The 27,676-nt window shown below is 45.1% G+C and overlaps 2 protein-coding genes across 2 annotated transcripts in view; both read left to right on the plus strand.

Annotated features, from left to right (window-relative positions):
* KBTBD13 (kelch repeat and BTB domain containing 13) lies at window positions 1-10,982 on the plus strand. Its single transcript, XM_066592894.1, has 2 exons — window positions 1-85; window positions 8,832-10,982. The coding sequence occupies exon 2, from the start codon at window positions 9,049-9,051 to the stop codon at window positions 10,426-10,428; it is 1,380 nt and encodes a 459-aa protein (XP_066448991.1). The 5' UTR covers window positions 1-85; window positions 8,832-9,048; the 3' UTR covers window positions 10,429-10,982.
* Window positions 20-27,676, plus strand: part of RASL12 (RAS like family 12) — a 62,228-nt gene continuing 34,571 nt past the window's right edge. Inside the window, exon 1 of the mRNA XM_066592895.1 lies at window positions 20-85. Within this exon, the coding sequence (XP_066448992.1) occupies window positions 70-85 (16 nt within the window). The 5' untranslated portion in view covers window positions 20-69. The remainder of the gene's footprint in view (window positions 86-27,676) is intronic.

Here is a 27,676-nt window from a genome sequence, read left to right on the forward strand (position 1 = left end):
GCTCTTCATGTAACCCTCTCGCCCGCCGGAAGTCAGAATGCGGCTGACGTGGGCCATTGTACAGGGAACATGCATCAATTAACATGTAAGTTTAGTTTATTGTAGGATAGTATATAAAGAGAGTAAATGTTTGTTAAGTTGTCACTTGAAAAAGTCGCTGTTATGCGACGAAACGCGTCGGACGTATTTTTAAATAAAAAGTTTTACTTTTGTTTTGGAATTTAAGGAGCCTACTATTTATTTAGTTATATAGGCTTCCTTTTTGTTGGGAGCGCTGGATCTTTTTTGTTTTTTGTTCTTTTATTATTGCATGGTCGCACCCCTCGGGTTTGGGAGGTGTGACAGATCCGTGCCTGCTCCTGCACATCTACCTCCGCAATTCCGGACGGGAGAGAGGATATTATACCATATATTCAACGCTCATCAGGACGTGGAGGTGTTAGGTGGAGGGTTCTCACTCAGTGACCCCTCTACCTGCACCGGGTAAGTCCCCAGCTATACTTTAAGAAGTATTCTTTGGTGGGTGGAGCGCCGTCCCTCATTGTTTTTTCCCTATACCCTATCTCGGTTCATAACTGTGAGCATCTGAACAGTTCAGGTTCTATGCAATAGGTCTATTGTTTAACTCATCTCTATGGTGTGCACACTTAACAGTTATTACTGAGGCCGGCCTCACTTACAGTATGTTGCATGAGAGTACTCACTTTGATCAACCCAGGCTAGTCCAGGGTCAAAAGTGCTGTTCTCCCACAGATTCCAGCAATTCTTGTTGCAGTCCTGATACCCCTCCAGATTGGGGTATAGCACAGTCTCTTTCTCAGGCCGCAGGCAGTCTCTGATTTCTTCTGCCCAGAACCCACTGCTTCTCATCTGCAGATTGTTGCACCTTTACAGGCAGTCCCCAGCAGCACCTACTGCCTGATGGTGCTCCAGCAGCACCTACTGCTCTCACTGTCCTATGCGCTCACTCTCTTGTGGCACAGCAAAAATCCATTTTATATGGCACCTATCACGCTGAAAACATTCAAGGACCTTTGGTGGAGGGGTGGGCAAGCACTATAATGTTCTGGTGTTTCATGTGTCTGAATTGACTGTTGTGTGCCTCAATGTGCTGCATGGCTCTGTTTCTTCTTCTCTGCACCCCTACCCTGTCTGACAGGGCTTAGCACAGCTGAAGCGACTGCTCATCAGAGTGGCTTGGAGCCACTTAGTAAGACGGGAACAAGACATCGCTCTTCCCTCTTACACCCCTACCAGGTCAAGTTTTAAGGATTTCTTTACTATTGAACATTCAATGTCATTATTTTCAGTGCGCCAGAAATGGCCACAAGACGCCTCTCTAGAGGACATCCTTAAATCATGACCTGCTAGGGGGTTGTGAGGACTGGAGTTTTCATAAGGCTAAGAAAACAACATGAGTAGTTACTTGAAATTGCTTCTCACTGAAATGTTCCGTATGGTTGGTTCATTTGATTCTAATTTATATAATAATGACTTTTAAGGTTTTTTAAAGGGGTATTTCAGTTTCAGGAAATCATTTTTTTTCTGTAATAAAAAGTGATATAATTTCCCATTTTGCTGTCTGTATCAATTCCTCGTTGTTTTCTAAATCTCTGCTTTCAGTTAGTCAGTAGGAACTTCCATTGTTTACTTCTTGTGGGTGAAAATCTGTGCCAGTCATGAGATGGACTCTTATACATATACTGTAATGAGCTATGCATAAAGTATATTGGAAAGCTTTTTTCATTAAACAAAGAATAACACTAATGTGCTGAAACCAGAATACTAATTAAGGCCAATTTCATGAGTGTCCCAGCCCAACTGTGGGACTGTTGGCCAGAACGCAGAGTATCATAGGGATCTACGATGCTCTGAGTTTTGTTCAGTGGATCAATGGTCTGGCCGCCACACTTGTCGGTATTACGGGTGCAAAAATGCGGCCGCAATAAACTTTTGTGATAATGGCCTTAAAGGAACCCTCTAATTTCGGGACAGAATTTAGTCCTGAGACCGGAGGGGGAGTAGGGTATATTAACTGTAGTTGTTCTTCTCCGCAATCCTGACAATATGCCAGTTCCAGGGTTTACTTTTGGCCGTCCAACATGGCTGATGCATCTTGAGACTACCTGAATAGTGTCAGATTACCAATGCACTATACCTGCTCTCCGATTGGTGAGGTCTGACCTCGTGATCAGCACTGGCAGTGCACACTGTATCATTTTGTCTCTCAGGGTATATACACACGGACGATATTTCTGTCCACTTTTCGGACTGAATAAAAAAAATCATTCTGAAATCGGTCAGAAATAGAACCTATTCATTTGAATAGGTGTATGCACACTGGCTGTATTTTACGAATAGTCCAAGTAAAAAAATCACAGCTTGCCCTATTCTTGCCCAATTTTAGGGCAAGACTAGCACATTTCAATGTGTGGTGTTCAACGTATCGTTCAGCACACAGGTGGGATGTCCGAGTGCTGTCCAATGCAAGTTGCGCTTGAAAATCTCGGGCGCAACTTTTTAATCCAGTGGTTCCCAAACTTTTTCAGTCATGGAGTCCTTTTTGAAACAAAAGTTCCTCGTGGAGCCCCAAAGCGGGACAGAGGGTGTGGTCAAGGGAAGGGTTAGGGACGTGGCTTATCAAGACATATGATTTTTACCTCCGTCGCTATAAAAAGGACAGGGCCGTTAAAAAAAACAGGGAGTAACGCTGGAGCACAGGATGGGCTATTGATTTACATTATATTTAAAAGTAACATGCTGTGGAATTAAATCCCGCACCTCATGTCAATATCCGCACGGGTTTGTGCAGATTTTGTCCACAGCATTTGAATGAGATTTTCAAAACCTCATCTACTTTGCTGTTACGGCTACTGTGAATTCTGCAGCAAGTCCACCCCGTGTAGTAATAGTGGCCCCCTGTATTGGTGGCCCCAGTAGTAATAGCATTCCCTATATTGGCCACAGAATAGCAACCCCCATTACGGTCCCAGTAGTAGTAGGTGACCCCTATCGCAGCCCCAGTATTAATAGGTGACCGCTACTGGGGCCCCAGTAGTAATAGTGTCCTCCATTGCCATCCCTGCCATTGGTGCCTCCTCTACTCACCACTGCAGCAGTGTCCAGACAGGCTGTAGTGGGGAAATGAATAAGCAAGACCTGCAGTGGCATAGCAACGCAGATCCCATGAGCAGAGCCATGTTGATATGCCACCGCAGGTCCTGTTTCTCACTAAAGCCTGTCTGAAGAGTGCTACATCAGCGAGTAGAGCGGGAACCTAGACCCTCGGTCGGAGACCCTGATAAGCTCTCGCCGAGCCCCAAGGGCTCTGCGGAGTACAGTTTGGGAAATGCTGTTTTAATGGCTCGTGTGAATGTACCCTAAACGACAACTATTTTACAATTGGGAAGAAAAACAGTTTTCTTCCAAAAGGCATACATTGGAACATTAATAACCAAGAATTTGGTCATTTCTAGCTCAGGGGTTCTGCCCCAGACTGCCCAGATTTGTTGGATAACAGATCAATATTAAAAGTTGAACGTGATGGAACTTTTTTGAACATACTAACTAAGCAATTATTAGTGAAACAGCGAAATGTCAGCCTACTGTACACACATCATGACATTACACAAATAGGGATACAACTAGGCTGAGCATCCTAATAGAAGAACTGGATGAGTGTGGCTTCCTGTAAAATCACATGAGGAAATCCCTCAAATCTGGCTCTTATCCTCCATACACAGTTTAGCTAATCTAAGTATGCATAGAGTCCTGATTTATATATACAGAGACTGAGAGAGATTTGCACAGAGGAAAATCAAAGCAGAACATTCATGAGACCATACATCACTGCTAGCATATATAGTAAAACCTTTTTGAGATGAACACTGAAAATTGCATTGAAAAGTGGTCTTCTGGGGAATGATCTTTTTTAGAGAAGATGGCCAATATAAATAATATATGATAGAACTGAAAATCTGTCTGGGAAATCAGGGTATGGGGGTGGTCTTCTAAAAGAGGTGGTCTTTTGGAGAGGTTGCACTGTATATGCAAGAAACGGAATTTGTAATCTCTTGTGCCAGATCTGGAGATCTTGTTTACCATCGCATTGCATTTGGGATCCATTTCACTATTTCTAAATCTACATTATAAATATCTTCACTGTCTACATATCGTGCAGCATAGACTGTCAGACAGTCTTATAGACCGAACCAACAGAATCAAGGTGAACCCCCATTCAAAAGTGTCGAAGGAGCTAATTGCTTTCTGCTGCAACCAACTGCTTGGTTTTAGGCTTAATTTTTTTTTTGCAGTGCCATGTGCAATAACATCACTACCGGTAGTACCACCACAGGAGCTACAGAGGGCACTAAGATTATCTACGCTTTCTTATATAAAGCCATTATCTTAAAACGTATGCAGTTGATATGCAATAGTATAGGTTTGTCACTTGTACATAATTATTTTTATGGTCTTGAATCTGGCTTGCGATTGGCCCATGATGTATTTCTGCAAAGTATGGAATTGAGTTATCTTCACTTGGTCTTCCACCAACACAGAAAGGGGTTCTTTACTGTAAAAGCAGTGAGACTGTGGAACTCTCTGCCTGAGGACGTGGTGATGGCAAAATCCATAGAGGAGTTTGAGAGGGGACTAGATGTCTTTCTAGAGCAGAAGGATATTACAGGATATAAACATTAGGTGACCAGCGGGTTGTTGAGCCAGGTCTTACAGACAGTTAGAAACTATTAGAGGTTGATCCAGGGATTAGTCTGACTGCAATTAGGGAGTTGGGAAGGAATTTTTTTCCCCAAAAGGGCTAATTGGCCTCTGCCTCTTGGGATTTTTTGCCTTCCTCTGGATCAACAAGGAGGTTGAAACAGGCTGAAGTAGATGGACATTGTCTTCATTCGACCTAACGTACTATGTTACTATGTTACCTGGACTTAGAATACATTGTTTCCCCTTGATATATGTATAAGAAAAGGAGGGTGATGGTTCCCTTATAATGGAGGTCAACTTTTTTTAGCCACTTGGATTGTTACATGTGAATATTAAGAGTGTGAATCTTGATTTGCACAGAGTCCTATTTTAGAGCATAGCCTCTACATCATCTTATATCGGGTGCTCTAAATGCAGAAATATGCTGTATAACAACAAACAGAGCATGCCGCAAATACTTTGTATTAGATTTCATACATATGAAATTGGAGGCATATGAAGGTACAGTAAAGCCTCATACTTGTATGGGAACCATATTACAGGTCTGTATAACTAGGAGCTTGTATAAGAGCTATAATAAGGCCATATACATGCGTCATTGCACATAGCTTTCCTTGAGGGCAAAGGCATGTTGTAAGTATATAAAGTGTGAAAGTATTGAATTATATTTTATACAGTAGTGTCATGTGTGTAGTATTTGCACTGTGTGCATAGCAAGAAATATGTGAGCAAAAGACACATTGTAGTTACATTTTACTAACAGGGTCCCAGATGCTTAACATGCAGTTTTGTCATAATTAACCTTTGTAATCACACATGCTGTAGACTTTAAATTGTTTAACCTTGTGGGGGATGAGGAAGATGTGTGGGGTGCGGGGTGTGTGAGAGGGGTTGTTAAACTATATAAACTCTTGCATTGCAACAATAAAACAGAAGAGCTTGGATACATCACTTAAGTGTTTGTCATCGTTCTCTTCTCCGATGCATCGTCTATAAATAATTAGGCATAACTGATTGATAAGGCTTCGATACCCCAGGAGTATACCCAAATGACATCATTGAATGGCTGTGATTGGCTAACGCAGCGCCAGCTTTCATTGGCTGACGCCACGCTGAGTTAGCCAATCAGAGCATTAGCTTATTGGAGGCGGGGCATTCAAGCCCCGCATCCAGAAAGCAATGCTCTGTTGGCGATGAGGAGGGAGCGACAGCCTGCAGCAGTGCCGCAGAACACCGCTGGAGGTGAGTAGTGTTTTGTTTTTTTTTTCTACAGCTTATATCTGGTGTATAAGACGACCCCCGACTTTGGAGAAGATTCTCCTGGGTTAAAAGGTTGTCTTATACGCCGTAAAATACGGTATGTTAATCACCGTATGATTCTATATCAAATGCTGTTTTGTATCTGTTTCGGAAGATGAGACGTACTCGTGTATTATTTATCTGCAATATGATTACAATATATGCTCATGCTTTTCAAAGTTAAACAAGGATGGTATCCAGAAGATAATTCCCATGACCTCTGTCCTCTCATCTGACCAACTAGTAACTTCCTCTCAACAGTTGCTGTTTTTATATCCATGGATCTGTTACAAACACAGGTCTTGGGTCTTGTGCAGATCTGTACACAATGGAATAATACTGCTAAACATTAGAATTTCAACATTTCAGCAATTTTTTGTTAATACGTATACCCATTAAGAAACATCAAACCAGTGGACTTGTACTTCGCTACTCCATATCCTGAAAATTAAAAGCGCCTATGCACCACTGGGTGAATGATGGGGTTCACGTGGGGTGTCCTTAGATACTGTATGTTTGTATGAGGGCAGCTGAGAACATCAGGGCATGGGAAACCCACATCACTGACATTATTCTCATTAACCCTTCACAAGCATGCAGTCCCACTGTGTGATGGAAAGCAGATGGTGACCCCTTCATGGGCCGCCTGCAGTAATACAAACTCACAGATAGCTGCCAGTAATCTGACTTATAGGTTACATGCACAGTGTAATGTGTGACTTTACAATGTGTTTGTAGAAGTTTGATGTCTTACACTTCCTTCTGACTGCATGATATTATGTTTCAGCGTGCTGTAGTAAGGAATCCAACACTTGGAGTAATGACCTTGATGGCAGAATCCAAGGAGCCCCATGAGATAATGTTGTAACAGATGGAACAAGAAAGGTCTGCAATAGTAAATGGCATAAATGGGAAATCTTCATGATAAAGATTTAAAGGGGTTTTTCAGGCAAATACTATTGATGTAATATCATCAGGATAGGTCATCAATAGTTGATTGGCTGGGGTCCAATGCTTGGGACCCTGGCTGATGAGCTGATTGGGTGCCTGCTGTCAGCTGATCACAATATACAAGGGCAAGGTGCTGCTTCTCTGACACCTATGTACTGCCCGGCGCTTGTAATTGCAGGTGCAGCTTTCATTAAAATGAATAGGAGCTGCACCTGCAGTTACAAGCGCCGGCCACTACACAGGGATCAGAGCAGCAGCTTTCACTCCATACCCATGTGCTGTGACGTTGACAGAGGACACCTGATCAGCTGATCGGCTGGTATTCCGAGTGGCAAACCCAAGTTCATCAACTATTGGTGAGCTATCCTGAGGATAGGTCATCAATAGTATTACCCTGGAAAACTCCTTTAAGACATATCCACAGAATATGCCATATATTCTTGATAGGTGGGGCAGTCAGGTCTTTCTGTAACTCCCAAAGACTCACCTCTCAACTGACTTTTATGGGGAGAGAGGCCAGCTCCAATCAGAAAACAGGGATTACAGGATAGAGATGGGACTTGCTACTATCAAACATGTCTTATGGGAATAGCCCTTTAAAAATGTTAAATAAAAAGTATAAATATGTTTCTATCAAGAATTTCTATCTTTCTTTATGGGAAAATGAAGCTCTGGTTAGATCCACTCCTGGTGAAGTGGTGCGATAACCAATATGGTCACTATCAGAATTCTTACAAGGAGTTTAAAACAGATTCAAAATGTTAAAGTGTAACTGCACTTTTAAAAAATATTGCACATGTCAGTGCAATGTGCCAAAAGTTTGGATCAGTGGAGTAAGCAATGATGACAGTCAAAACAGCTCAGTGCTGTAGCTCCTTTATTTCTGCGGTCAGCAGGGATCTCAGCACCTGAACCCCCACTGATCAAAACATTTAGCAAGTCATTCTGACATGCTGCACTATCTTATCCAGTAGAGAGCCAAGTGGCATAATGGAAGTCCAACAGACCCCATTATAGTCATAGGAGTCTGTCAGGTGCCGTTCATGTCATTTAAGTGCCAAATACAACACTTTGAGCATTTTTGTTATTCAGCTCCTGTGACAGGGCCAAATAATGGACACCCCCAGCACAGGTGTGAATAGACCCTTATATGGTTTTCAAACTATTTTTTATTGCACGTTAAAAGTTAAAGGGCTTTATCAGGACTTTACTATTGATGACCTACTGTATACTCAGGATAGGTCATTAATAGTTGATTGGTGGCAGTTCTCTGCTTGGGACCCCTTTACCCGATGATTAGCTGGTAATAGGACAGCCTTCACTGAAGATGGAGCCAGAAGCTGACAGCTTCTTTCACATTGCAGCAGCCTGGGTTGGTAATTGCAGGCACCGCTCCCACTGGATTCAACAGAAGTTGTGCCTGCATTACCAACTTAGGCCACTGCAATATGGATAGAGCTGTCAGCTTCCGTCTCCAACCCCAGTGAAATCAGGCCCAATATCAGATGATCGCTGGGGTTCTCAAGTGGCCATCTTGAGAACCCCAGCGATCAGAAAACTCTCTTAAAGGTAAGTGTAATTCAATGGTTACTTAATTAAGATCAGTGAAGAAGGAAGTAGATAACTTCTTAGGTTTCCCATATTTTTGTTGCCATTTTTGCTAAAAAGTAGATTATAAGAACAGAACCTGTATTATGAATGTGTAAACTAGGTTGAAAGGTTATATAATAGTGCAGTGGCCAGTCATTATGACAGCACAATGTGGTTAGATGACTGCTGTACATACATATTATATGATGCTACACAAAAGTTAGGAAAGCCTCTGTATTGCACTTTGTAATCATGTATGTGAATTACAGGGCAGTTCTCTGCTTGGAGAAAGTTGGCACAGTAGCTGCCTTGTCAGAAGTAACAGGAGGTCTGCTCCGCTTGGCGCATACCATCACATGAGCAATGCTATCTTTAGCAAAAGACATGTTACCTCCTTCGTAGCACAAATCGAATGCAGAAACCCAACAGGAAGAGAAGGACACAGCGGCCTAGAGGTACCCATGCTTTTTTTCAGCACTTTTTGCAATGACCAAGCTTCATGTTATTGTAGAAGGAACAGTTTTTACCACGGACAAGGAATTGTTGGTGAAGCACAGTGAATATTTCCGTGCTCTTTTCCAGTCTGGAATGCGGGAGAGTTCCCAGGAGGAGATCCAGTTACGCAACTTAGGTGCAATGGGCTTCTTGATAACATTAAGGATATTGGATGGTGAGAGGCCTCTCTTGAGCTGTGAGGAGATCTTGGAAGCTGCGGAGTGTGCAGCCTTCTTACAAGTTGAACTCCTTATGAAGCATTTGGTCAATCTGATTGACTCTGACAATTGCCTTGTAATGTATGAAGCTGCAGCCACCTGTGGACTACTCAACCTGTTCCATGAAGCGGCCTTGTACATACGTGATATCTATGAGCTTTTGGAAAAAGAGATACAGTCCTTACCCAAAGACCTCATTCAATATATTGACTCCCTTACGCCCAGTACTTTTGTTGCAGTGGGTGCTCATACTCCTACTATAGAGTTCCTGGAGGATGCATCAAGAACAATATGCTACTTAAATGAAAAGGATAATCAATGGCTGAGTCTTGGATGTATCCCAGAGACCGCCAGCACATTTCTAGCTGGTGTCACCACTCTCAACAATAAAGTTTTCATTGTAGGTGGAGCTCGAGGAGCAAACAAGAAAGTAGTAGAGAGAAGCTTCTGTTACGACGCAGATAACCACACTTGGAGTGAGTTTGCCAGTCCACATCAGCTCCGCTATGAAGTGACGCTAGTAGGACATGAAGGATATTTATATGCGTTTGGAGGGGAGTATGAGAGGGTTCCTGTTAGTTTTGTAGAGAAATATTCTTTATCGTCCCAGATTTGGACCTTTGGGAAGGAGTTACCACAACCTATGGCAGGTCCTCCTGCTGCTAAAGCCATGGGAAGGATTTTCGTGTCTCTCTGGAAGCCGCAAGAAACAACTGTAGTTTATGAATATGATACTGACAAAGACGATCTAATTTCTATCTCTTCAATAAAGCGACCACAGAGCTATGGTCATTGTATGGTAGGACACCGAGACAATCTGTACATTATGAGAAATGGCCCATCTGATGACTTTTTGCGCTGCACTATCGAGAACTTTAACCTCAGTACACAGCAGTGGACAACCCTCTCTGGACAATACGTTAACAGCAAAGGGGCCCTTTTCACTGCTGTTATCCGAGGAGACACAGTCTTTACTCTGAACAGGGTGATGACCTTACTCTACAACATAGGTGCTTGTACATGGAAGCCCATAAAAGAAAAGTGTGGATTCAATAAAGGCGGGTCTATGCATACTTTCTTCCTGAGACTTCCTACTAAGACAAAGCTAATCGCCAGCAAATTATACAAGAATCCTCACCAGAGCTTTTTATAATTGTTTGTAGGCGTTACATTGTATACCTATTTTTTAAATGTTTCTAAATGTGTTTAAAGGGGGTTCCAGGACTTTACTATTGATGACCTATCTACAAGATAGGCCCTCAATAGTTGATCAGTGGGGATTCGCAGCTTGGGATCCCTGCGGATCAGCTGTCATTACACACAGAGTCGGAAGTGCATTGGCCGGGTTTGTATTGCATTGAATTGCAATGGGAGTTGCGACTGCAATACTAACCCAGTCTGCGACACTATGGAAAGCTGTCTGCTTCCAGCTCTGTTCATAATGACAGCTAAGTCGATATCAGCTGATCGCCAGGGATCTCGAGCAGCGGACTCCCGCTGATCAACTTTTGATGACCTATTGGTCATCATTAGTAAAGACTTGGAAACCCCCTTCAGTAATGTTTTAACGCTTCTTGTATTTGTCTAGCATTAATTTAGAGGGGTGAGTTTATAAAAACAGCTTCCCTATAAGATATTTCTATGTTACTATGTGAAATCCTGTACATAACTTACAAGGTAATACAGCTGCCATTGCTTGCCTGCTCACTTCTGCTGAATTATTTTCTCTAGACTAGACACGACTCTTAGTATGCACAGCAAGTATTTCATAGTTTGTTGACTTTGTATTTTAGGCACATACAAAGCTTATTAAAAATCTCAGAAAACCACTCAAAAGATTGTATTTCAGAGCTTAACTCACATAAAATATTCAGTAACTTTGTAAGTACTTTGCTTTATCGTACAGTTTATATTGCATTATATTTCCATGAAAAGTAAAGCTTGAAAAGAGAGACAGTTCGCATAATTGCTTGTGGAGTTAGAAAAGTACAAATAACATCCAAATAGAAACCAGAAGAATGTTAAGTTCATTTTGAATGTGAGTAGAGAAGAAAAACAAATACCCTGTTTCCCTGAAAATAAGATATACCCTGAAAATAAGACATAGCATGATTTTCCGGAATTTTTGAGGATGCAAAATGATTTTTCAGGCTTTTTGAGGATGTTTGAAATATAAAACCTACTCCAAAATTAAGCCCTGCTAACAGTTAATTCAAAAAGTCAATTTAAATAGTGTCCAGGCAGCTATACATGTAAAAAAGTTAAACCTTTTTGAACAAAAATTAATATAAGACACTGTCTTATTTTCGGGGAAACACGGTAGGACTCAAATTCAGTACAGGATAAGTAAAGCAAAGTATTTGCAATGTTATTCAACTTTTTAGGATAAACTGTAGGGAGCTGAGATAAGCTTTAAACTGGTTTTCCAGGTGAAAGCTATTGATGTCCTATCCTCTGGATAGATGATCAATAGCAGATCAGGAGAGTCCACCGCTCAGGACCTCTGACAATCAGCTGATAAGAAGATGCTATAGTCGGCCAAAGTGCTACCATATGTTCGGCAGTGGCTCTATTTGATATAGAAGCTCTCTCACATTCACTTGAGTATAAAGAGCTGCAATACTAAACTGGACCATTACCGAATTTACGGAGTTCTGAGCTTTCCGGACAGCTGTGACATCTTCTCATCCGTGGATTGACAGGGTTCATAAGCGGTGCACACGACTATATTGCAGATGTGTGTTGTATGGATCTATAGTACAGTCACCATATACTCATATGGGTCCATACTCTACCTCTGTGTACTTCCAATTTCATACAGAACACACATAGGTTATTCTCATGTGGTATTTATATGGAGAAAAAGGAGTTGTGGCATCATACATGCCATATTATAGAAGAGCTTTGCTTCTAAGGGTGGCCATACACATTAGAATATTGGCTTAACCTGTCAGTTAATAGTTGGTTGGCAAAGGTCCACCACTTGGGATTCCTGCTGATCAATTAATTGAAGAGGCCTCAGTGCTCTGGTGAGCGTTGCAGCCTCTTCTCAGGTATGTGACATCACATTCATCGGTCTCATGACCTGAGAGCATCTCAGTCCCATGCCAGTGAATAAGACTGAGCTGCAATACCAGGCACAGCCATTATACAATGTATAGCATTGTGCCTGGTATGGACGGAAGTGACAGCGGTGCTTACCTGTGTGTTGTTATCCACTTCAATTAACTGATCAACAGGGATCCAGATCGGCAGACCCCTACCAATAACTATCCTGAGGAGACATCATCAATTATGTAGTCCCATTTTTGCGTAAGGTGGCAGGTGACAATTTTGTTCAGTTTTTTCTGCATGCATAAACTGAATGACGAACAATAAGAGAATGAATTATAATTCATCGTTCAGTCAAGGAATGGATATAGACTGAACAACAATCATTCAGATCGTGGGAATTTTAATGACTTATCTGCCCGTGTAAAAGAGCCCTCTGGGGTCTTGGGTGAGAAAGGCTGTTCACCAAACAGGTATTTGACCAATAGCTATTTATTGTATATAGCCAGCCTGTGAGAATGAATATAACAGTAGCAAATGGAATGCCTACGGCTCTATAATGGAGATTTAGGAAGACACATAAAAACACCATAAATTAATGATCATTTTTTGTCCCCAAGGCAATTATGGTATATTCACACATGGCAGATTTGTTGCAGAAATTACTGTGACTGATAATCAGTTCCGTCCCATTTGAATGTTTTTTTTTGGCGGCAAGTACATGGATTTCTATGAGCCTCATTCATATGAATGTGACAGTCGCAGTAATTTGTGAAGCAAATCGGCCAAGTGTGAATATACCCCTACTATAATGGCTGACAGAGATTGACCTGAAACCTGAGTCTATAGATCCTACATGTCAAGTATATAGTAACTTGCTGGCCATGGAGCTTGCTCACTGCTCCTCAATGTATCCAAATAAAGGCTCCAAATATGCCCAGAGCCTCACAGTTCGGATATTTTAAGAGCTGCTTATGAAAAACACTTAAATGATATAAACATTTACATACTTAGGCTGCTCTGCTTTGTTTCTTCCAGTCCAAAAGTCATTAAGAGCACAGGTCTGTGCTGAGCGATCCACATCTGCAGCTACTTGTTCCAGTGATTAATGACAAATATAGACATTGCTAAATTTGTACGCTGCTAATAGTGATTTTACATTCCATCACTGACATAATTAGCTTCACAGAACCTTACACACAGATGCAGAATTACTAACATGCACTTAGAAACATATGCAGTCACGAAAACACACATGGAAAGACTTGTAAACCTACAATTGCATGTGTAAATTCAATAGTTCTACTTTTCGATGTAGGCCTGGGTAGATTCACATGATACTTAAGATACATATAAGATACATAGAATGAGAATCAGGCTCCTTTGTCTTGTTAAAGTATCATAGCCTTATCAATCAGGTATGCCTAATTAGATAAATATGATGCATTGGAGAAGAGAACAATGAGAATCACTCAAGTGATGTTTCCAAGCTCTTCTGTGTTATTGTTGCAATGCAGGAGGGTATATAGTGTGATATCGCCCACAAAATCAACAAGTCAACAATTCAAAGTCAACAGCATGTATGATACTTCTATCTTAGTAAAACATTACAAAGGTTGATTATGACAATGCTGCATGCTCAGCATCTGAGACCCTGTTAGTAAGACTACAATACATGTCTTTTGCACACATACTCCTTGCTATACTCCCTTTTGGAATGATTTTGTAAATCCTGCACTGAGCAGGGGGTTGGACCTGATGACCGTGGAGGTCCCTTCCAACTCTACCATTCTATGATTCTATGCACATGGCACAAATGTTATGCACACAATTGTACTGTATAAAATATAATTCAATATTTTCACAATATAATTCAATACTTTCGCAGTTTTATCACCATCACTCATATGAGTTTTAGCATTTGTTAGAACCGATTTCCTTCCTGTTCCCTTGTATTAGATAAGGAAGGCTCTACCAATGTGGTGTAGTAGAACCTGGAAAGGTTGAATTCCTGCTAAGGTGGATCGAGGCAGAAAGAGGGGTGCGTGATTGTGGTCTGTGGAAGGCTGTGCAGAAGGATTGCCTAGAGCACTGAGGCAAACTTCTAAAGGAGAACAGAAACACTGTTTTTCCAAGCAAGACACATCATCATGGGAGTAGATGGTGACCTAACTCAGCAACTGTGTATCAAACTGTGGGCTAGGTAGACTAATTGTGAAGGAGGGAGATTTGCAAGCTCATCACGTAGACTGATGCCGAAGCGGTGAGAACATTGCTTACACTAGTATAGCACTAGTTGTCTAGGGTAAAAGAGGTAGGGAAATAGCTGAACCGTTTGAGGTACAGATTGAGTTGCTACTCAGTGAATTAAACATTTTAGTTACTTGCATATTCCAACTGAAAGCACTGTGATTGGGTGGGAGAATAGAGGGAACAAAGCAAAACTGATTCTCCAGCAAATGAAAAAACACGACTGCTGTCTGTGCAGCCTGTGAGAAACCAATACTGGAATGTAACCACGATGGATTGTGTAAACCCTAACACCACGCTGCTGTCAAGCTTAGCGCCGGTTAGACTGACAGGACCAAACAGTGTGGTGTTAAGGCCCATTTAGACACAACGATTATCACTCCAAATTCGCTCAAAAGCCATCTTTGGAGCGATAATCATTGTGTGTAAATGTGCCCATCTTTCAGTTTTCTGCCCAACGTCTTGAAATCCGTCATTCAGCAGAACAGTTGATAAGACAGACCGCACGCTGTGCGCTGCTCGGGGACCGCTGATAACAGCTGTTTGCATTGTCTCAGCTGTCAGCCCCACCAGCAGAACAAAAGGAATTTATTCAGAGAACAGCGGCTCACACGCTACTAATTGGTACTAATAGGCATTAGTACCAATTAGTAGTTTATGCAAAATGATCGCTCAAAAGCCATCTTTGAGCGATCATCTTTGTGTCTAAATGCACCTTTAGGCTGTGCCAGGCCTGTAGCCCTGCTCTACTTTAGGTCTGGAGCTGTACACAATCCATCCTGGTTAACACAGACTGCAGAAATGGTGGCAGTTTTTTCATTTAGGCTTCTTTAACAGAAACACCTATCATTGTAAAGGCAAATTCAAGTATGTATTATTTGAAATGCTAAATTTTGTACCTATTTAGACTAAAAGCAGCAAAATGGTGTTGACCCTTTCCAATCCACTGTCTGACATCTGAAGACATTATGATTCAAGGCTGTACAGCTCCGATGTTAGAAGACGTCCGTCAGGGTTCTCTTACTGTATATTGCCAGCCTCTCTGCTGTCGGAGCCTATCCAACGTGTCACCTCATGCAGTACTGACTTTAGCCAGCAGATAGCACCATTGTATAATGGCAGAAAAAGAGTAAGCCCCCTAGGAAAACCAGGATACAAACTGGATTGGAAAGGGTTAACTTTACCATAGACTTGATATAATTATTGGGTAGAATGGAGAATTCGAGCTATTTTCTCTAAGTATTAGCTATTAATTGATCACTGATCTTTTGTGTAACATCAGATAATCTGTCAAAATTTTGATGTGTCAGATTATTTTCAGTCGATAGCTGGTCAAAACACAAATTCTATGGTACTGTTGGCCAATTGTCTATTCGTCTACTATAACAAAAAAAAAAAATATATTGGGTCTAATAAGATATATAGAAAGGAGCTGACTAGATGGGAAAACCTCTTTAAGGCCTCCTTCTTTCAACTTCTTGAGAATTGGTCAGTCCTTTTATTACCCATCTGCCATCTATTACCATGGTTTTCCTTATGAATATGATTTCAGTGCATTTAATGACTTTACAACTAAGTTCATGTGACAGATCCCTATTTAAGTAAACCCTGGGGGACTTTATTATGTATTCTCAATTATTCTAGAATGACATGAGATGTAATAGTGAGAGAAACTACGCGGTCATGCAAAGATTTCATTCACTAGATGAGTTATATGAGCAGGTTAGTACAGAGGTCGCCTGCTGATACCTGTAGTGCTCAGATAAGGCGCCCACATGTAACAAGAAGGTATCAACTCCAAACTTTTGTATTATCCATTATTCTGCTGACACAGAGAAAGCTCTGTTTTGCTCCATCTCTCTTGTTCTCAATGCCTGATATGTGCACGTGGAAGGCAAAAAAGATGTAGATGTCTCAAGGGACCTTTCACATGGGACGGAATAGGCCACACGACGCACCGCAAGACACAGTAAATTCTACGCCAAAATCTGCAGTCTATATGCAGGTTCTGATGCGGAATTGAAAATGGCTTAAAACCTGCCTGCGTTTCCGCATCAAAATCTTCAGTAAGACCTGTGGATTTTCACGTGGAATTCCGCAGCTGCAGATTTGGCTGTGTCACATAGTCCTAGTTCTGTGAAATTTCCTTTAGGAACCCATTGAACAAGGAGGCATCCTGCGACTCATTCTGAATAGAGATGAGCGAACACCAAAATGTTCGGGTGTTCGTTATTCGGAACGAACTTCCCGTGATGCTCGAGGGTTCGTTTCGAACAACGAACCCCATTGAAGTCAATGGGCGACCAGAACATTTTTGTATTTCGCCGATGCTCGCTAAGGTTTTCATGTGTGAAAATCTGGGCAATTCAGGAAAGTGATGGGAACGACACAGCAACGGATAGGGCAGGCGAGGGGCTACATGTTGGGCTGCATCTCAAGTTCACAGGTCCCACTATTAAGCCACAATAGCGGCAAGAGTGGGGCCCCCCTCCCAAAAACTTTTACTTCTGAAAAGCCCTCATTAGCATGGCATACCTTTGCTAAGCACCACACTACCTCCAACAAAGCACAATCACTGCCTGCATGACACTCCACTGACACTTCTCCTGGGTTACATGCTGCCCAACCGCCCCCCCTCCCCCCCCACAGCGCACACCAAAGTGTCCCTGGGCAGCCTTCAGCTGCCCTCATGCCACACCACGCTCATGTCTATTTAGAATTGCGTCTGCCATGACGAGGGACCGCAGGCACACACTGCAGAGGTTGGCACGGCTAGGCAGCGACCCTCTTTAAAAGTGGCGGAGCGATAGCCCACAATGCTGTACAGAAGCAATGAGAAATAGAATCCTGTGCCACCGCCATCAGGAGCTGCACACGTGGGCATAGCAATGGGGAACCTATGTGCCACACACTATTCATTCTGTCAAGGTGTCTGCATGCCCCAGTCAGACCGGGCTTTTTAATTCATAGACACAGGCAGGTACAACTCCCTATTGTGAAGTCTCTGTCGACCCACAGCATGGGTGGCTCCCTGGAACCCACCGGCGGTACACAGAAATATCCCATTGCATTGCCCAACACAGCTGAGGTAGTAATGTCGTGCTTAATGCAGGTGGGCTTCGGCCCACACTGCATGCCCCAGTCTGACTGGGGTTCTTTATAAGTGTACAGATGTAGTAAAAACTCCGTGTGCACCTACAGCATGGGTGGGTGCCAGGAAGCCACCGGCGGTACATAGAAATATCCCATTGCATTGCCCAACACAGCTGAGGTAGTAATGTTGTGCTTAACCCTTTCCAATCCAATTTGTATATGGTTTTCCTAGGGGGCTTACTCTTTTTCTGCTGTTATACAACGGCGCTATATGCTGGCTAAAGCCAGTACTGCATGAGCTGACACGTAGGATAGGCTCCGACAGCAGAGAGGCTGGCAATATACAGTAAGAGAACCCCGACGGACGTCTACCAACAACGGAGCTGTACAGCCTTAAACCCTAATGTCTTCACAGGTCACACAGTGGACTGGAAAGGGTTAATGCAGGTGGGCTTCGGCCCACACTGCATGCCCCAGTCAGACTGGGGTTCTTTACAAGTGGACACATGTAGGTTAAACTCCCTGTGGACCCACTGCCTGGGTGGGTGCCAGGAAGCCACCGGCGGTACATAGAAATATCCCATTGCATTGCCCAACACAGCTGAGGTAGTAATGTCGTGCGTAATACAGGTGGGCTTCGGCCCACACTGCATGCCCCAGTCAGACGGGTTCTTTAGAAGTGTACAGATGTATTAAAAACTCAGTGTGCACCTACAGCATGGGTGGCTCCCTGGAACCCACCGGCGGTACACAAAAATATCCCATTGCATTGCCCAACACAGCTGAGGTAGTAATGTCGTGCTTAATGCAGGTGGGCTTCGGCCCACACTGCATGCCCCAGTCAGACTGGGGTTCTTTACAAGTGGACACATGTAGGTTAAACTCCCTGTGGACCCACTGCCTGGGTGGGTGCCAGGAAGCCACCGGCGGTACATAGAAATATCCCATTGCATTGCCCAACACAGCTGAGGTAGTAATGTCGTGCGTAATACAGGTGGGCTTCGGCCCACACTGCATGCCCCAGTCAGACGGGTTCTTTAGAAGTGTACAGATGTATTAAAAACTCAGTGTGCACCTACAGCATGGGTGGCTCCCTGGAACCCACCGGCGGTACACAAAAATATCCCATTGCATTGCCCAACACAGCTGAGGTAGTAATGTCGTGCTTAATGCAGGTGGGCTTCGGCCCACACTGCATGCCCCAGTCAGACTGGGGTTCTTTACAAGTGGACACATGTAGGTTAAACTCCCTGTGGACCCACTGCCTGGGTGGGTGCCAGGAAGCCACCGGCGGTACATAGAAATATCCCATTGCATTGCCCAACACAGCTGAGGTAGTAATGTCGTGCGTAATACAGGTGGGCTTCGGCCCACACTGCATGCCCCAGTCAGACGGGTTCTTTAGAAGTGTACAGATGTATTAAAAACTCAGTGTGCACCTACAGCATGGGTGGCTCCCTGGAACCCACCGGCGGTACACAAAAATATCCCATTGCATTGCCCAACACAGCTGAGGTAGTAATGTCGTGCTTAATGCAGGTGGGCTTCGGCCCACACTGCATGCCCCAGTCAGACTGGGGTTCTTTACAAGTGGACACATGTAGGTTAAACTCCCTGTGGACCCACTGCCTGGGTGGGTGCCAGGAAGCCACCGGCGGTACATAGAAATATTCCATTGCATTGCCCAACACAGCTGAGGTAGTAATGTCGTGCGTAATACAGGTGGGCTTCGGCCCACACTGCATGCCCCAGTCAGACTGGGGTTCTTTACAAGTGGACACATGTAGGTTAAACTCCCTGTGGACCCACTGCCTGGGTGGGTGCCAGGAAGCCACCGGCGGTACATAGAAATATCCCATTGCATTGCCCAACACAGCTGAGGTAGTAATGTCGTGCGTAATACAGGTGGGCTTCGGCCCACACTGCATGCCCCAGTCAGACGGGTTCTTTAGAAGTGTACAGATGTATTAAAAACTCAGTGTTCACCTACAGCATGGGTGGCTCCCTGGAACCCACCGGCGGTACATAAAAATATCCCATTGCATTGCCCAACACAGCTGAGGTAACGTCAGCTGTAATGCAGGTGGGCTAAAAATTAATTTGATTACACTGTAGGCGAGGGCCCACAAAAATTGCTGTATCAACAGTACTAATGTACATCCCAAAAATTGGCCATGGCCAGCCAAGAGGGCAGGTGAAACCCATTAATCGCTTTGGTTAATGTGGCTTAAGTGGTAACTAGGCCTGGAGGCAGCCCAGTGTAACGAAAAATTGGTTAAAGTTCCAATGCTTTTAAGCGCATTGAAACTTATAAAAATTGTTCTGAAAAATTATTTGAGTGAGCCTTGTGGCCCTAAGAAAAATTGCCCGTTCAGCGTGATTACGTGAGGTTTCAGGAGGAGGAGCAGGAGGAGGAGGAGGAGGAATATTAGACACAGATTGATGAAGCAGAAATGTCCCCGTTTTGGATGGTGAGAGAGAACGTAGCTTCCATCCGCGGGTGCAGCCTACGTATTGCTTACGTATCGCTGCTGTCCGCTGGTGGAGAACAGAAGTCTGGGGAAATCCAGCCTTTGTTCATCTTGATGAGTGTTAGCCTGTCGGCACTGTCGGTTGACAAGCGGCTACGCTTATCTGTGATGATTCCCCCAGCCGCACTAAACACCCTCTCCGACAACACGCTAGCCGCAGGACAAGCAAGCACCTCCAGGGCATACAGCGCTAGTTCAGGCCACATGTCCAGCTTCGACACCCAGTAGTTGTAGGGGGCAGAGGCGTCACCAAGGATGGTCGTGCGATCCGCTACGTACTCCCTCACCATCCTTTTACAGTGCTCCCGCCGACTCAGCCGTGACTGGGGAGCGGTGACACAGTCTTGGTGGGGAGCCATAAAGCTGGCCAGGCCCTTAAAGACTGTTGCACTGCCTGGGATGTACATGCTGCTCGATCTACGCACATCCCCTGCTACCTTGCCCTCGGTACTGCGCCTTCTGCCACTAGCGCTGTCGGCTGGGAATTTTACCATCAGCTTGTCCGCAAGGGTCCTGTGGTATAGCAACACTCTCGAACCCCTTTCCTCTTCGGGAATCAGAGTGGGCAGGTTCTCCTTATACCGTGGATCGAGCAGTGTGTACACCCAGTAATCCGTAGTGGCCAGAATGCGTGCAACGCGAGGGTCACGAGAAAGGCATCCTAACATGAAGTCAGCCATGTGTGCCAGGGTACCTGTACGCAACACATGGCTGTCTTCACTAGGAAGATCACTTTCAGGATCCTCCTCCTCCTCCTCCTCCTCAGGCCATACACGCTGAAAGGATGACAGGCAATCAGCCGGTGTACCGTCAGCAGCGGCCCAAGCTGTCTCTTCCCCCTCCTCCTCATCCTCCTCATGCTCCTCCTCCTCCTCCTGTACGCGCTGAGAAATAGACAGGAGGGTGCCCTGACTATCCAGCGGCATACTGTCTTCCCCCGCCCCCGTTTCCGAGCGCAAAGCAGCTGCCTTTATGGTTTGCAGGGAATTTCTCAAGATGCATAGCAGAGGAATGGTGACGCTAATGATTGTAGCATCGCCGCTCACCACCTGGGTAGACTCCTCAAAATTACCAAGGACATGGCAGATGTCTGCCAACCAGGCCCACTCTTCTGAAAGGAATTGAGGAGGCTGACTCCCACTGCGCCGCCCATGTTGGAGTTGGTATTCGACTATAGCTCTACGTTGTTCATAGAGCCTGGCCAACATGTGGAGCGTAGAGTTCCACCGTGTGGGCACGTCGCACAGCAGTCGGTGCACTGGCAGCTTAAAGTGATGTTGCAGGGTGCGCAGGGTGGCAGCGTCCGTGTGGGACTTGCGGAAATGTGCGCAGAGCCGGCGCGCCTTTACGAGCAGGTCTGACAAGCGTGGGTAGCTTTTCAGAAAGCGCTGAACCACCAAATTAAAGACGTGGGCCAGGCATGGCACGTGCGTGAGGCTGCCAAGCTGCAGAGCCGCCACCAGGTTACGCCCGTTGTCACACACGACCATGCCCGGTTGGAGGCTCAGCGGCGCAAGCCAGCGGTCGGTCTGCTCTGTCAGACCCTGCAGCAGTTCGTGGGCCGTGTGCCTCTTATCGCCTAAGCTGAGTAGTTTCAGCACGGCCTGCTGACGCTTGCCCACCGCTGTGCTGCCACACCGCGCAACACCGACTGCTGGCGACATGCTGCTGCTAACACATCTTGATTGCGAGACAGAGGAGGAGGAGGAGGGTGCTTTAGTGGAGGAAGCATACACCTCCGCAGATACCAGCACCGAGCTGGGGCCCGCAATTCTGGGGGTGGGTAGGACGTGAGCGGTCCCAGGCTCTGACTCTGTCCCAGCCTCCACTAAATTCACCCAATGTGCCGTCAGGGAGATGTAGTGGCCCTGCCCGCCTGTGCTTGTCCACGTGTCCGTAGTTAAGTGGACCGTGGCAGTAACCGCGTTGGTGAGGGCGCGCACAATGTTGCGGGAGACGTGGTCGTGCAGGGCTGGGACGGCACATCGGGAAAAGTAGTGGCGACTGGGAACTGAGTAGCGCGGGGCCGCCGCCTCCATGATACTTTTGAAGGACTCAGTTTCCACAACCCTATACGGCAGCATCTCAAGGCTGATGAATTTTGCTATGCGGACGGTTAACGTTTGAGCGTGCGGGTGCGTGGCGGCGTACTTGCGCTTGCGCTCGAACACTTGCGCAAGCGACGGCTGAACGGTGCGCTGAACTACACTGCTGGATGGGGCCGAGGACAGCGGAGATGAGGGTGTGGGTGCAGGCCATGAGGCGGTAGTGCCTGTGTCCTGAGAGGGGGGTTGCATCTCAGTGGCAGGTTGGGGCACAGGGGGAGAGGCAGGGGTGCAAACCGGAGGCGGTGAACGGCCTTCGTCCCACCTTGTGGGGTGCTTGGCCATCATATGTCTGCGCATGGTGGTGGTGGTGAGGCTGTTGGTGTTGGCTCCCCGGCTGAGCTTTGCGCAACAAAGGTTGCACACCACTGTTCGTCGGTCGTCAGGCGTCTCTGTGAAAAACTGCCAGACCTTAGAGCACCTCGGCCTCTGCAGGGTGGCATGGCGCAAGGGGGCGCTTTGGGAAACACTTGGTGGATTATTCGGTCTGGCCCTGCCTCTACCCCTGGCCCTGGCCACCGCACTGCCTCTTGCAACCTGCCCTGCTGATGCCCTTGACTCCCCCTCTGAAGACCTGTCCTCCTGAGTAAGCGTTGCACACCAGGTGGGGTCAGTCACCTCATCGTCCTGCTGCTCTTCCTCCGAATCCTCTGTGCGCTGCTCCCTTGGACTTACTGCCCTTACTACTACCTCACTGCAAGACAACTGTGTCTGATCGTCATCGTCCTCCTCACCCACAGAAAGTTGTTGAGACAGTTGGCGGAAGTCCCCAGCCTCTTCCCTCGGACCCCGGGAACTTTCGAATGGTTGGGCATCAGTGACGATAAACTCCTCTGGTGGGAGAGGAACCGCTGCTGCCCAATCTAAGCAGGGGCCCGAGAACAGTTCCTGGGAGTGTTCCCGCTCCTGAGCAGGTGTCATTGTAGTGGAGTGAGGAGGCTGGGAGGAAGGAGGAGCAGCAGACAGAGGATTCGGATTTGCAGCAGTGGACGGCGCAGAACTGCGTGTTGACGATAGGTTGCTCGAAGCACTTTCTGCCATCCAGGACAGGACCTGCTCACACTGCTCATTTTCTAATAACCGTCTCCCGCGTGGACCCATTAATTGGGCGATGAATGTGGGGACGCCAGAAACTTGCCTCTCTCCTAATCGCGCAGCAGTCGGCTGCGACACACCGGGATCAGGAGCTCGGCCTGTGCCCACACCCTGACTTGGCCCTCCGCGTCCTCGGCCGCGTCCACGTCCTCTAGGCCTACCCCTACCCCTCAGCATGCTGTATTACCAGTGATTTGATTTCACAGGCAGGAAATAAATTGGCGCAAGACTGCAGGCCAAATATAATTTTTTCCCTTTTTGGAAAACGAAAGGCCCCACTGCCTCTAGTGAATGAATAATCTAAGTTTAATAACTGTGCTGTGTCCCTGCTAATGTGTCACAGAACGTGAGGGTAGCAGAGTTATTATAACTCTGGCAGAGCAGGTATTTTTTTTCCCAATTAAGGAAAGCAAATGGCGAAGCCAGCAGTAAAGCGTAGCTGGGTGCGTATGATTTAGCAATGTTTTTCACGCAGCTCACACGTGTCCACCGCCCGTAAGGACGGACAGAGGCTGGACAAATAGATTTGTTTCCACTTGTTTTTCCACCAAAAGGCAGCACTGCGTATATTCAATGAACATGAGAAGTTTAATAACTGTGCTGTGTCCCTGCTAATGTGTCACAGAACGTGAGGGTAGCAGAGTTATTATAACTCTGGCAGAGCAGGTATTTTTTTTCCCAATTAAGGAAAGCAAATGGCGAAGCCAGCAGTAAAGCGTAGCTGGGTGCGTATGATTTAGCAATGTTTTTCACGCAGCTCACACGTGTCCACCGCCCGTAAGGACGGACAGAGGCTGGACAAATAGATTTGTTTCCACTTGTTTTTCCACCAAAAGGCAGCACTGCGTATATTCAATGAACATGAGAAGTTTAATAACTGTGCTGTGTCCCTGCTAATGTGTCACAGAACGTGAGGGTAGCAGAGTTATTATAACTCTGGGAGAGCAGGTATTTTTTTTCCCAATTAAGGAAAGCAAATGGCGAAGCCAGCAGTAAAGCGTAGCTGGGTGCGTATGATTTAGCAATGTTTTTCACGCAGCTCACACGTGTCCACCGCCCGTAAGGACGGACAGAGGCTGGACAAATAGATTTGTTTTCACTTGTTTTTCCACCAAAAGGCAGCACTGCGTATATTCAATGAACATGAGAAGTTTAATAACTGTGCTGTGTCCCTGCTAATGTGTCACAGAACGTGAGGGTAGCAGAGTTATTATAACTCTGGCAGAGCAGGTATTTTTTTTCCCAATTAAGGAAAGCAAATGGCGAAGCCAGCAGTAAAGCGTAGCTGGGTGCGTATGATTTAGCAATGTTTTTCACGCAGCTCACACGTGTCCACAGGCGTTAGGACGGACAGAGGCTGGACAAATAGATTTGTTTTCACTTGTTTTTCCACCAAAAGGCAGCACTGCGTATATTCAATGAACATGAGAAGTTTAATAACTGTGCTGTGTCCCTGCTAATGTGTCACAGAACGTGAGGGTAGCAGAGTTATTATAACTCTGGCAGAGCAGGTATTTTTTTTCCCAATTAAGGAAAGCAAATGGCGAAGCCAGCAGTAAAGCGTAGCTGGGTGCGTATGATTTAGCAATGTTTTTCACGCAGCTCACACGTGTCCACCGCCCGTAAGGACGGACAGAGGCTGGACAAATAGATTTGTTTTCACTTGTTTTTCCACCAAAAGGCAGCACTGCGTATATTCTATGAATAATAACTGTGTTGTGGCCCTGCCTATACAATTCTTTCCCTGCAGTATCAATGGAGGGTGGAATGCTCTGCAGAGGCGATTTTGAGAAGCCCAAAAAAAATGCAGCACAGCTAACAGCAGCCTGGACAGTACTGCACACGGATAAATATGGCCCTAGAAAGGACCGTTGAGGTTCTTGAAGGCTACACTCACTCCTAACACTCTCCCTGCCTATGCAGCACTTCTGTCCCTAATGCCAGGTGCAACGCTCTGCAGAGCCGATTTTGAGAAAAAAAAAAATGCCACTGCTAACAGCAGCCAACACACAGCTATCAGTGGCCCTAATAAGGACCTTTGGGGGGTCTTGAAGCCTACACTAACTACCAATTCTTTCCCTACAGCAGCTCCGGTATAAACAGCACTGTCCCTCATCTAACTCACCAGGCATCTGAGGCGAGCCGCGGGAGGGGCCGACTTTTATATTAGGCGAACACCTGATCTCGCCAGCCACTCACAGCAGGGGGGTGGTATAGGGCTTAAACGTTGCAGGGGGAAGTTGTAATGCCTTCCCTGTCTTTCAATTGGCCAGAAAAGCGCGCTAACGTCTCAGGGAAGGAAGTGAAAGTAACCAGAACACCGCATGGTGTTCGTTACGAATAACGAACATCCCGAACACCCTAATATTCGCACGAATATCAAGCTCGGACGAACGCGTTCGCTCATCTCTAATTCTGAACAGTGTCTGTCATCTATGGCAAGTCTCAAGACTTTGCTATGCAGGGTTGGTTTGACAGAAAATGTAGCCCCGAGCAACAAGCAACGTAGTGCCCTAGCTCGTCAATTTTAGACAACTTTTTTCTTAATTTCAAAATTTTTTGGTACTCTAGTTTTCACACAAGGGGGATGTTTTCACCTGTAACTGGGGCTCCTATGGATGCCCCAGTTACAATGGAAAATTTTGAAATAAAAAAATACAGTGTGAATGTCCTCCAGATGTCTTATATGATGTTATGGGGACATAGATGTTAAAAAAAAAGTTACAAAAATATTATAGAATAAAATAAAAATATGCATAAAAAAAAAAGAATGACCCACTGCCGACAACAACATAAACCGTCACCATATCTGCCCTGTAGTATACAAATTATATATTAAAACGTTCAAAACAAACTGGTGAATCACACAGGCCAGGAAAATAGAACCATAAAACCACCACATATGTAAAATCACAAAAGAAAGTGTCTGGTACTTTAGGACTAAAAAACTCTGGTCTTTAAAGGGTTAACATATTCTGGTGGTCTAGAGCAGTGAAGGGGTCAATGATTAGTCTTGGAAGTTCTGTCTCTGTGGTAAGGCCTAGAAAAGGTGACTGTCCCATTTTCATCTACCCTTTTACATTCTCTCTGGGAAGCAAAGACTTTAACCCCTTAACCCCTTAGTGACGGCGCTATCGTAAAACTACGTCCTGCTGTTGCAGGATGTGTATGGAGGGAGGGAGGGCCGCTATCTCCCTCCATACAGTGCGGGCGTCAGCTGTTTATTACAGCTCACACCCGCGGGCAATAGCAGCACTCGGCTGTTCGGCCGATCGCGGCTATTAACCCTTTAAATGCCACTGTCAATTCTGACAGCGGCATTTGAATCCCCCGAACACTGTTCGGGGGTCCCGCACGGCCCCCCCCCCGCGGTGGGATCGGGGGAGCCGTGCAGGTGTCATGGCAGCTGGAGGCCTAATGAATGGCCCCAGGGCTGCCTTAACAGACTGCCTATCAAGCCATCCACACAGGGTGGCTTGATAGACTGCTGGTCAAAAAGCAGTATGATGTAATGCTATAGCATTACGTCATACTGCAGGAGCGATCAAAGCATCGCATGTTAAAGTCCCCCAGGGGGACTTCAAAGTAAAGTAAAAAAAAAATCAATAAAGCTTTTTTAATTGTTAAAAAAAAAAAGTTATAAAAGTTTAAATCACCCCCCTTTTGCCATATCTATTATTAAAAAATCTAAATCATAAAATAAAAATATGTATTTGGTATCGCCGCGTCCGTAAAAGTCCGATCTATCAAAGTAGTGCATTATTTTTTCTGCACGGTGAACGTTGTCCGAAAAAAAAAATAAAGAACACCAGAAATGCACTTTTTTAGTTACCCTGTCTCCCATCAAAAACGCAATAAAAAGCGATCAAAAAGTTGTATGTATTCCAAATTGATACTAATGGAAACTACAGGACATCCCGCAAAAAATGAGCCCTTGCTCAACTACATTGACAGAAAAATAAAAAAGGTATTGCGCGCACAAAATGACCGCAGAAAATAATTGAAAAAAATTAAATATCTTAAAAAAAAATACAAGTACTACAGCAAAAAAAAAACTATATAAGTTTGGTATCGTAGTAATCGTACTGACCCATAGAATAAAAATATCAGGTCGTTTTTGTTGCAGTTTGTTCGCGGTAGAAACAGGACGCACCGAAAGATGGTGGAATGTCGTTTTTTTTCCATTTCTCTCCGCTTAGAATTTTTAAAAAGTTTTTCAGTAAATTATATGGTACAATAAATAGTGCCATTAAAAAGTACAACTCGTCCCGCAAAA

This window comes from Eleutherodactylus coqui, chromosome 2 (assembly GCF_035609145.1).
Source record: "Eleutherodactylus coqui strain aEleCoq1 chromosome 2, aEleCoq1.hap1, whole genome shotgun sequence".
Classification (NCBI taxonomy): domain Eukaryota; kingdom Metazoa; phylum Chordata; class Amphibia; order Anura; family Eleutherodactylidae; genus Eleutherodactylus; species Eleutherodactylus coqui.